Genomic DNA, 12,136 nt, shown 5'->3' on the forward strand with positions numbered 1-12,136 from the left:
CTGATTGATTTCCTCCTCTTGTCGCTCTAATTTTTTACTCTACAGCACCCCATCCTCAAAAGTCACATATTAGTGGTCAACTAGCATAAGCGTAAACATCTGCACGCCTTTTGAAGGTGTATTATTCACACATCCTTTTTCAAAGACATATGGATTTACTTCTGTTGTAGATATCCTTCCACCAGTGCTACAAACCAAAACTTTCAGTTACTTCAATTTCCAAAAGTGATGGTAGGAGGCTAACAGAGCTGCTATATTAACCGCACAAATTCACTAGCTCCTGCAGCAGAATGTTATTAGTTCAGGAGTACCTTAGTACATTTAACTGAATTATTTCCAAGAAATTCCCTAGAAGGCTGTGATTAAGAAGCACAGAACAGTCTTGAGCATTACAGCATCCTGCCTTGCAAAGAAAAACAAGTGACTCGTTTCCAAGTCTATTCTGTCTCACCAATCACAAACAGCTATGGTTAATATAGTAAAATACATCAGCAGTTATCAATAAAAATCATGAGTTTAATTTCATATATACACAATTGATTTTAATAATGTACCGGAAAATAAATTACAGGAAATAACTTTAAAATGCAACTGAAGACAAAGTTTCACAACAAACATTCCCACTGATTTCCCATGGGGCGAGATTGCAGTGCTCAAGGCAGGTAAATATCACAAATATATCAAAAACTCCAAATTGTTTCGATGCATTCACACATTTACATGAGCCACAAACATTCCTTTACAGGGACTGTACTTAGCCTATCACAGAACCAGGTTTTGCCATAAACTACAAAACTTTGATACAAAATTGTATTTATATATTTATATTTTATACATGCCCTGTGGTTTCTTAAAAAATAACTACACACGCTGTACAGACAATCCTAACTCATTGCTTTGTAGCTGTAGGCAACGGTCTTTGTTTTTGGATGGATATTCTCCCCCAGTAAGAGTTAATGGCATATTATATATACATAAAGGCTAAAACTGCAGAGAAAAGAACAGCTCTTTCTCAATATGCATATCCTTGTAGGACAAAGTCTCCAGATTTAAAAAGGCAAGACAATGTACACTTGAAAATAGCTTCCTTAGTTACAGTTGTTACCTCTAAATGTAATTTGTGGTGAACGACAGACATGCATTAGGGTAATACTGGCAGAAAAGGCAGTAAAGCAAGGAAGAGCGTAAATGTGGTGGCTCAAACATGACTTCGCAGCCGACTGCTACTGTCGATAGGTCGACCGGATTCATGTCAGTGGTTTACACATGTTCAGAGATAGGGACACAAGTGTGGCTACATACATTCTGTTAAAAAGATGTCCTTGTATAGGATTGATAATTACTTCCCTGAAAAACCCTTTACAGTGGATATGTTTTTATAAGACAAGAGGTCGCACCATCTCCCTCTGGGCACACAGTGTGCCAGAAACGTCACGAAGAGCCCCCTTTTCCTATCTCCATGGCACCAGACTGCATCAAGGAGCAATCCTTACAAGCAGTATACTTATTTTCCTGAGCCCACCCCCTCCCCCCTCCCCATTGTCCTCCCACAATACGATGGCAGCAAGTTGGAAGCCAGTCAAGACTAAACTACTTCTCTACAGTCAAATGTAAACTTTGGTTTATTGAGTTCTCATTGTACAGCAAGCGAGTCTACAAATGGGTGGGCAGGCAGGCGAGAGGAGGAGATGAACTGTCAGTCTGTCTTTAGCCTGGCATGCTGAGACATCTGTTCAGTCAGGCCTGCTTTGATAGAGTTTGTAACCGATTGTCTCATGGTATCCTCAATCAAATTATCCCCAAGAGGTTTTATCACCTGCAGCATGAAACATGTACAAAACAAAGGAATGAGAAAAATAATAACAAACATGTTTGAAACAATAAAAAAGGAGAAATCATAAAAAAACCAAATTGAAATCATGAAGTATGAAATGGATCAAAAGTGCATCAGCATGGAGAAAAAAAAGATGATTCTGTCTACCAGAATAGTTATTAATTTACAGAGTAAGCGCTTTCCTCAACACAGTATTTGACTGAACTCAAATCACTTCGTTGTTCCTAGAAGACTGGATGCCGTATTATACTGCTGTATCAAACCTCAGATGTCTTAAGAGCATTTAAACAACATGGCCCAGAAGGTCTTGCTTACTGTCTATACATGTTAAGTGTGAACGCTTCGGGTAAAGAAAGGAAAAGGTAAAAATACTGGCTAATTTTTCTTCTTGTTATTGTTGGATGGGAGCCGCTGCCGTTGCACTGAGGTATGAGCGCGGCGAACCATTCGGCGTCTAAGAACTTCAAAGAATTTGGAACACACCTAAAACATGAAGTAAGTTGTTAGAAAAGCAGTTGGCAAAAAGCAGGGGCGAAATATAGCCGGGATTTTAAGATAGTCCCCATCGATATTCTCACCTTCTTGGGACTCCTCTGAAGCAGAAAAGGGAAGAACAGACAGGTAGATTTAAAGAAGGTCAGTAGCCAAGCAAGAAAGTTAGGACCTGGACAAGAGCATTTACTTTCGGCTGCAATTGTGCAGCAAGGCTTTTCTGTACAATCACAGCCAAATTCCAGACAGCCAGAAGGGGGCAACCTTGGAATATTCTTTTAGTGCACAGTGTGTTCCAACAGAGATATAAAAACTTCCACTTTGAGGTCCCTGCGTAAGACGCCTTTGCTTCCCTTAGTATCATAACATTCACTGAACTCAATCCAAAAAATATGAAATCACTAACATGCTGGCCAACTACTGGCATGAACGGTATAGACTAGTGGCATCAAGAACATTTTCACTGAGGACTACATGAGCTTTATGGTTGCCTTCAAAGGGTTGTTTATCAGTGTAAGACGGTATAAAGGCACATAAAATCATATGGTGGGCTGGATTTGGCCGGCAGGCCTTGTGTTTGACATGTGTGGTCTATCTCAGGCATGAGCAAACTTGAGCCCTCCAGGTGTTTTGGACTTCAAGCTGTTCCTAACAAGCTGTTAGGAATAGTGAGCGTTGAAGTCAAAAATACCTGGAGGGCCCAAGTTTGCCCATGCCTGCTCTCTATTAAAGCTGAAGTTCAATGGCATAAACATTATTAATCACACAGAATTGCAGTAGAAGAGCTTTATCTTCTTGTTAATGAAAAGATTCTTTCAGCACCTTGAAAAGGCAATGCTGCAATTTGAAATGATTTCTATCATGCTTTATTCAACTAAACTTTTTACGTAAATCTTTGACCAAAGAACAAGGAAGTCCTGTTTGAACTGCATGTGCCCTTGGTATGTGTCAACAAAGTAGCCACTAACTCCCTGGCTCTTCCCCTCCATAACGGGAGCGTCTATTAAAAAACCTCTGTCACAGTGCACAGAGTTGAGGTTTCTAGGACTCATGCTTCTTATCATTTCAACTGCAGATCTTCAACAGACATCATTAGGTACTGACGGGATTAGCTGCAGAATTCCTGTGATCAGAAATCTACTCATACAATGCCCTTTTGCCAGAGAAAAACATGGAGAAGAGTTATTTTCCCTCATTTGCCCTTTCTTTTGCAGTCCCTGAAAAGCGGTTATGGAGGAACACAACACTCTCTGTAACTGGAATTATTGGGAGCTCTAAGGGAAATTGGTGAAAATGATCTTCTCCTCTGCTTTCAGCAGCATCTTTAGCAGGACAGCATTAGAAGGAACTTTACATGTGAAGGAGGAACACTTGGGACCCTGTCCAGATTCAGTATAATAGTATTCTATAAGAAAAAAATGTTCTATATGCAAAGGCCTTCTGCTTTCTGCCAATCATAAACAGACTATGCTAAATCCAATCTTCCAACAGGTATTTGGCCCAATCATCTTTCAATTCAGTGTCACGATTAACACCATAACGTTAATGATACAGATTTGGAACAGAAAAGCCTTTCAACCTTACTTACCTTTGGATACTTCTGACTCATAAAAGTTTTCAAAATCACCTATATGATTACTTGAAGACGTCCTGGATTACTGACTTGAGTAGCTATATATTCACAGGTTTGTACTTCTGTAGTTCCCATTCTATTCATACAAACTATGTACCCAAGTCAACATATCCCCAAAAGATAAGCTGGAAAATTTCTTCATGAATGTAAATTCTCTTAGATAAGAAGATACCAACCTGTTCCCATAGTACTTCAGCCATCTGATCGATGAGTGTTCCAACTTCTCTGAATTCCCCAGAGTATTTAACATATGCCCAAGTACAAAGGGAGACCAGCGCTAACCCCATCACGAGGTTGCACAGAGTGGCTATGGAGTTCATGCCCAGGAAGCCAGTCAGTCCTGAGATTATATACATGGCAAACATGACGGCAAAAAGAGTGGCAGGAGTACGGGCAGCATAGAAGATGTTTTTGCCGTCGTTGTGCTTCACAAAGTTTGCATAGACTTCATCTAGCTCCTCTTCGAGTTGGTCTTGGTACCGGCGACAGAACTCTTCGCCTCCCATCTTCTTCACTGAACGGAACTGCTTTATAGCCAGTGCTTTCAGATCGTGATGCTTGTGCTCCAAGTCTGCGGGAGCTATGTAAGGCTTATCTCCACCACAAACCTGTAAAGGAAAAGCAAAATTGACATAGTGGCTTATATAAGTGAATGAGAAAAGGTAGAACTGCTACAGATGTTAGGCAGCACTAAAGGAAATCAGCACAGTACTAGCACTAGGATAGGCATGGGTAAACTTGGAGTCTCGAGGTGTTTTGGACTTCAACTCCCACCATTCCTAACAGCCTCAGGCCCCTTCCTTTTCCCACTTAGCCGCTTAAGCAAGGGGGCCTGAGGCTGTTAGGAATGGTGGGAGTTGAAGTCCAAAACACCTCAAGGCCCCAAGTTTGCCCATGTCTGCACTAGGAGGAACAATTTGAAATCTTCATAAACACCAAAAATACTAAGCAGCCTTGAATCAGTTATTGCCTCTCAGTTTAAGGGTAATCTATATCATCATCATCATCATCATCATCATCATCATCATCATCATCATCATCATCTAGCTTTATCTCCCCAAAGGGGATTCAAAGCAGTTTGACATAAAAGCATTAGTATAAAATTTAAAATATACAAAAACGCAAACATTAAAATACAATTAAACACATACAGCACTAAAAAATTCGGAGTTGAAAACCATCAAAACAGTTAAAACAGTCATACTGTGGTATTAATGCAGTTTGGCACCATATTTACTGCTGTGGCTCGATGCTATGGAATCCCAGTAATTCTAGTTTGATGAGGCACGTGCACTCTTTGTAAAAATACAACTTCCATAATTCCACAGCTTTCAGCCACAGCAACAAAGTGGTTTCATACTGCACTGATTCTACAGTGTAGATGCAACCTAGAGCTGTAGTGATAAAACTGAAGGCAGAAGCTTCGTATCCAATCCTTGGTTCTTTGGACAATGTGCAATAAATTAAAATAGAACTGGAATAAATTCCATTTGCCGTGCCTTAAAATGGCAAGTCTGCTTCTAGAAAGAAAACTCGCTTGCAGCTAAATCTGATGGGCACATGTGGAGCAAGGGCAACCAAAGGGCATGTGTTCATTTCATATCACCTTTATATTTAGCACTGATATAGTTAGTCAAGGTCCCTTTAGCCTGTTAGCTAAGTAATTTATCTTAGGCATGCAGCAGATATAATAATTAACAATAAGTGGTAGGTCAGCTGGAGAAGCACACTCTTTCCTATTAGCCTTCACCCGCATGGATGTATTCACTCATCTTCCCCTTCCTTGACTATTTTTAACTGTGACTAATTCTGTATTCATCATCATTAACCAAAATATGGGCAATCTAAGAGGAAAAAATCAAGTTTTCAAGCAAACCTGAATGGTATTCATATAGTTAAAATTAAAAATTTGGATGTCCAAAAGGTTCTGATGGTTTCATTCTGACACCAAGTTAAAGCTTGGTTTTTTTAAATTAAAATTTGATTTTGACCAAATTATAATCTTCTAATTATGAAGTTCTTTAATATCATTTAGATCAGGCATGGGCAAACATGGGCCCTGCAGGGGTTTTGGACTTCAACTCCCACAATTCCTAACAGTTCCTAAGAAAAGGGCCTGAGGCTGTTAGGAATTGTGGGAGTTGAAGTCCAAAACCCCCACAGAGCCCACGTTTGCCTGATTTAGATTGTTCTTTTTTCCTTTAAATTTTATATCATTTACACTGAGTTTATTGTGAACTATGCAGAGAACTTGTGGGCTGGGATCCTGTTGAGATCTCACACATACCCTAAATTCCCCCATAGAAGCAGTTGGACATCTCTGTCTGATGAGGAACGCCCCCATATTCAATTCAAAGCAGAGTTGTGCAAGGTCTACCACTGCACACAGATATGTGCTGTTGTGCATGCACATTTGGTTCCAAACTCATTTGCACAATGTTACAATTCAATAACAAAGCAATATCACACAACAGCCACATAACTTGGCTACAGGGTAGGAGACAAATATTTTAATACAGTAAGTGCTATACCTGCTCCATTCCTTTGTTGTAGGTATCCTTTGCTCCAGCTACTGCGGCAAGGTTGTTGGCTTCTGCTGTTGCCTTAAATAAAGAAAAGCACACCAAACCTTGAAATTTTTTAAAAACTTGAACTTTGTAGAATCTTCCTAGCATCACAGGAGAACCAATAAATGCATCTTCACATTTCTGTACACCTAAAATCTTCCTGCAATGATGATTCTATGAATTCCAATCAAGCCATGCCAATTTGGAGAGGAGGAGATTCTCAATGGTACTCTTAGAAATAATTTTATGGGCTTCGGTGCTATAATATAACAGCAAGGTAAAGGTAAAGGTTGTCCCCTGACATTAAGTCTAGCCTTGTCCGACTCTGGGGGTTGGTGCTCATGTCCATTTATAAGCCAAAGAACAGGCGTTGTCGGTAGACTCCTCCAAGGACACGTAGCCGGCATGACTACACGGAGCGCCGTTACCTTCCCACCAGAGCGGTACCTATTGATGTACTCACATTTGCATGTTTTCAAACTGCTAAGTTGTCAGAAGCTGGGGCTAAAAGTGGAATCTCACCCTGCTCCCCTGATTCAAACCGCCTACCTTTCAGTCAGAAAGTTCAGCAGCTCAGCAGTTTAACCCACTGTGCCACTGTGGGCTCCTACATAACACCAAAGCTTGGTTTGAAAACATAATTCTTTAAAGCACGCTTTTCCAACCTGGTATCTGCAGGAATGTTAAAACTACAATTCCAGGTTAGTGAAGGCAAACTTCAAACTTATGGGATCTATTTTTCAATTGAACTATAAGTTCCACCAGCTGCAGCCCTGTAAACTTCACCAAATTTCTATCAGAGATGGCCCACCATATACAGTTAAAGATGTTTTGAGCGAATATAGATCCAAGTTTTCAAGCCCAACTAATCCTATTGTTGCATTCTAGCCTTGAGAACACCTTTTCACCCAGCACCACACCAGAGTCCAGTAGTTCTAACAAAAAATGTTTATTGTAGAAAACAGGTAAAAAGGGGAAAAGGGCATTTCCACAAGGGACCAGCAGAATAGCGGATACAAAATAGCAGTAATCCAAAAATGCCAAAGTACATAAAATCAAGAGAACCAAAATCCATAGCAGTACTTCAAACAGAAATCCATAAACCAGAAAGCAAGAACTTTTCCAAGGTAAACTCTTCAAAGAAACCAAGGCATGAAACAGAATATGAAACCTGAGAATACTTGAATCATGAACTTGAGAGCAGAGACAGGAGAGCAATCCCTCTGGCAATGTTATCTCCTCTGAAAGGCCTGAAGTCAGAACTCCTTAATTTAAGTTTGCCCAAGTAGCCATGAGATCATGCTGAACACACCTGGGCCTCAAGGTCTTCTCACGAATTCTCTCAGAGCTTCTAATTAGTATATTTTTCCCTCCTTCCATTCTCAAGACTAATCTAGCTTCTTGTGAAAACTCCCCATCAGCCGAAAGTCATTTCCCAAGGGACTTTAACTTTTCCCTGTTGCTTGGGAACGAATACAGGAATCCAAAACATTGGTCTCATCTGGCTGCCTCTTCTTACACTGAAATACTCTTCACTTTGGAACCTATCAAATACTGTCCTCTGGCATGTCAAAAATATCAGAAAAATCCTCAGCTGCTTGCTGAGCTACAACACCTATTGTTAAACTGTATGGAAACAGACTCCTGCAAATCTCAGAACCATAGAAGTTCCTGTAAAATTTCCATTCCACCTTGTGCTTTATAAGAAAAGGAACATACTCTGAAGATGCTTCAAAGGACAGATTGGAAAGACCAACGATCTTGATGCAACTTTACAAGAGCAATCTCACTGTCTAGACTTGTTACAATGACATCTAAGTTGGAGATGGCTGAAGCTCAGTAGCTGCAAAACACATACAGCCTTAGTTGAAAACTGGGAGGAGGCCAGCTTGGAGAAATGTCTAGGCAATTCCCTAGAACAGGTTGGTACTGCCTAACCAAGCCATTGGTCTAAATTTGTCAAGAACACAAATAGCTACCTCTAGATGGCAGCTGTATCTAAAGGAACTAATTAGAAATAATGCCAAATTGTATGGTGAAGCTTTTGATACAGAAAAACTTATAAGGATGTAAGAACAAACACGCTGGATTAGACTTAAAAGTTTATCTAGGCCAGTTTTCTGATTCATACAGAGTAACATTGCATTTTCTGAAAAACCCACAAACAGAACTTCTCATATGTTGTTACTTGGTGAGTAGCATTCAGTAGCTACAGGAATGAAAACACAGTGCCATATAAATTCCAAGGTTTGGAAAGGGTTTTTTTTTTTTTTTTTTTGCAACTACAGTTCTCAACATTCGTCAACCAACAGTGCTAGTAATCTTTTTAAAAGGTAACTTTAGTCTCTTATACAACCTAGGTTCTACAAATAGATCTAAAGCCTATAAACAGGACTGAAACCTACTGAACAGGAAGACTGATTTCAATCCACAATTTGTGAGGTAAGGAAATGTCCCTCTTAATCTGTGTTGACATGACAATAATGAACTCTTGACATCATAATTCCCTTATATGCATATAAGACCTTACCTGAAGCATTGACTTAGGATGAGGTAGTTCCTCTCCTTGATAGATTTTAATATAAGCCTGAAAATGAATGCAATAAGTAAGTTAATTGATGGGATCAAATAAGCCCATTGGACAATATTACATATAATCACTTTTAGTAATGCAGATAATTAAATTCACTGAACAGTCATAAAACAGAAGGCAAGGAAAACAATAGTGTTTTTACTAAATCTAGAGAAATGCCTTTCTGTTCATCAATAACTAATTCCCATATGCAAAATCAGAAAGATCCTCTGCTGTACAATATTGCCTACTTTGTGTGTTTTTTTCCAATTCGAATGCCGTCTTTATGGGTGAAATCCTGCAACTGTCACAGCTAAAACAGGTCATTACGAGTTCTAGGGCAGCAACAAATGACCCAAGAGCTCAGCATTTCTGTGACAACATCTGGAAATGATTCACATCATAAAGAAGAGCATCAGAATTGGTATGTGTATTGTATGACCCCAAGCCATTTCCAACGTAATACAAACCTAAAGAGAACAACATTTTAAATGGTTGTTAATTTTATTGATTGTTTGGCATTGAATCTTGCCAGGTGTTGTAAGCTGCCTTGAGTCCCCTCGGGTGAGAAAGGCAAGGTAAAAATGTTGTAAATAAATAAAACAACATATCATGAGGTTTTCTTGGCAAGATTTGTTTGGAGGGGATTTGCCTAAAACCACTCTATTTTAAAATATCAATGAAAGGTTGTAATGACTTACCTTAAAATATTGCACAAGATCCCTACAGGTCACCTTCGAGCCACTGATTTCTTTTTCCACCAGATTTTCAGGAGAAAGCAGCAATGGAACCAAATTCCGTAGCTCTCTCTTAAAGTCATCATCAATGTCTAATAGAATTAGTCAGATAAAAGGAGTATGAAGTTAGCTGCAGCTGACATGAAACTCTTTCCCTTTGGGATCAGTAGCAGCTTAACATTATTTGAACTATCCTAAGACAATAAACTGGACATCAAAAAATTAAAAAGCTTAGCTAATGCTGTGGATTATTCTTACTTTTAAACAGAAAACTGTTAAGCATTTACTAAGAGGCCGCCCAGCAACAGAAGCCCCTATGCTTTCAATCTAAATAGCACTGTTTAGTTGAAATAATCTTTTGTGTCAATGCACCTGAAAATGTTGGAATTACTAAATTTCAATTCAATTACAGGAATTCAAAGAATAATGAAGACATTTCTGGTCTGTTGGCTACTTGGCTGAGAATTCTATTTTCAAAACAGGAGTGAAAAAAATGTTAAAACCAAGCTCTTTAAAATGTAGAGGAGGGTGGCATTTCAAGTCCTTCCTCAAAACATCAGTATTACAATATACCACAAATGAAGGCAGTCACTATTTTCAATGTCAAAGAAGATTCTGCTGAATCTAGTCATTTTACTAGGCATTTCACGCCCACAAGTGTTTTTTCAAAACAAGAGTTTGTTTTCTAGATTAAGAGGAAACCATGGTTCCTAATCCTCATATTCTGAAAGTGAACAACACAGTTTTCACATTCAAAATATGAGGACCAGACCAGTCTAGCTAAGGGATTCTAGGAATGATAATCTAAAAATTAACTTTTCCTAGGACAAGGTATTCTATTCTGCCCAAATTAAACAAAACGATAATTGTTCTCAAATTAACTAACAAAACAGAAGAAATAAAATGCCTTCTTTATTACTAGCTTGGTGACAAACACTAATTTCATTCTACGTAGTCAGTAGCACCAAAAATCAGTATGAAATCCTCTTCACTGGAACCCTACCACAAGCAGTAGACATGCATATATAGGAAATTGAATATCCTATGGTTCACCTACAATAAGCTTCCCAATGCATCTCATCATCTGTACTCAACATTAGAAATATGTACACTTAAATCTACATGACTCTCTGCCCTCAGCACTCATATCTTGACATAGATTCTCAGCGGTGAGTTATCAAAACTAGTAATATAAACAGAAAAGCCCTACCGTTTAGCCTCCCGTCAAAGTTTGGGTTAGTTGCAACTTTAAGACCAGGATGCGGCAACAGGAAACAGCCAAGATTACTGAAACATGAATGAATATGCTTCCTTACGTTCTGGAGCTCTTCGTGCTGATGCAGTTTTACCTAGGAGCAAAAACGACTTTTCAGGACATTATAGGAATTCTTTTGGAACTACAATTTTGTGTGATTTTATTATGCAGAATGCTAAAGCAGGCCAAATCCAAAAACAAGTACTTTTATATACTATATAGCTCAGCTCTCTAGGAACAAAGCTTTAGTGGTTCTTTCAGAAGGCTGCAAAGCAGGTATGTTACTGCAGACTATATCTTACCTGCAACCGCTTTTCTAGAAATTGTTGTCCTCCTTCTAAGCCATATGGATGTTCATAAGGATAGCTCCAATCTCTAATTAAGAACATAAGTGTCTATATAGAGAACACAGTAGGAACAGTTAATCATAATTCTAGCAACAAGAATGCATGCTTAAATGTTTCTAAAGGCAAAGTGCCTGTTAACACCAATGGTTCAACAAATAGACTCTATAATCAAAATATAAGTGGCTTGAAAATACCATTACCTAGCCTCAGAAGGAGCCTGCACTAGCATACTATAACATCTACATAGACTAGCATACCTAAAGTTTAGTTTCACAAATCCAAAGAAGCATTACTAAGCTAGTATTAGCCCAGTAGTTTTCAAACAGTGGCCTGGGGCCACCAGAGGCCCTCTGATACTGGCTCATGCTTCCTGACTTGCCTGGCCCACAGCTTTTTGGTTAAACTAATGTCAACAGCAAGAGCTCCCTGAACATACAATAGCCACACATGGGGATGGATTAGAAAGCAAGGCAGCAGCATGCTAAGTGAAATAGGAAGAAAGAAGACGTGAAGGAACAAGGAGAAAAAATGGGGAGGGAAGAGCAGAGATGAAGGGAAAGGAGCAGAAATTGGCTTGCTCATATGCCTCCTGACCACAGTCAGAGCCATCTCCTCCTGGTGAGAAGAACCACCTGGCAGTGAACAGCGGCACCAGAATTGGAGAAGCAGGAAGAAGGTAGAACTGAGGCTGCTTCTACA

The 12,136-nt window shown here is 39.3% G+C and overlaps 1 protein-coding gene across 3 annotated transcripts in view; it reads right to left on the bottom strand.

Moving 5' to 3' along the window:
• Nucleotides 1-495: 495 nt before the first annotated feature.
• The window catches only part of atl2 (atlastin GTPase 2), a 52,839-nt gene continuing 41,198 nt past the window's right edge, over nucleotides 496-12,136 (bottom strand). For 2 of the 3 annotated variants that reach the window (XM_008102697.3, XM_062970527.1), the window contains exons 7-14: nucleotides 11,393-11,485; nucleotides 11,046-11,184; nucleotides 9,800-9,927; nucleotides 9,057-9,113; nucleotides 6,491-6,562; nucleotides 4,136-4,567; nucleotides 2,413-2,427; nucleotides 1,605-2,317 (exon numbers count right to left, since the gene is read on the bottom strand). In XM_008102697.3, the coding sequence (XP_008100904.1) occupies nucleotides 2,210-2,317; nucleotides 2,413-2,427; nucleotides 4,136-4,567; nucleotides 6,491-6,562; nucleotides 9,057-9,113; nucleotides 9,800-9,927; nucleotides 11,046-11,184; nucleotides 11,393-11,485 (1,044 nt within the window). In that variant the 3' untranslated portion in view covers nucleotides 1,605-2,209. Of the gene's footprint in view, nucleotides 2,318-2,412; nucleotides 2,428-4,135; nucleotides 4,568-6,490; nucleotides 6,563-9,056; nucleotides 9,114-9,799; nucleotides 9,928-11,045; nucleotides 11,185-11,392; nucleotides 11,486-12,136 lie in introns of all 3 variants that reach the window. The other variant, XM_003216113.4, reaches the window with a different exon arrangement.

Source organism: Anolis carolinensis, chromosome 1 (assembly GCF_035594765.1).
Source record: "Anolis carolinensis isolate JA03-04 chromosome 1, rAnoCar3.1.pri, whole genome shotgun sequence".
NCBI lineage: Eukaryota > Metazoa > Chordata > Lepidosauria > Squamata > Dactyloidae > Anolis > Anolis carolinensis.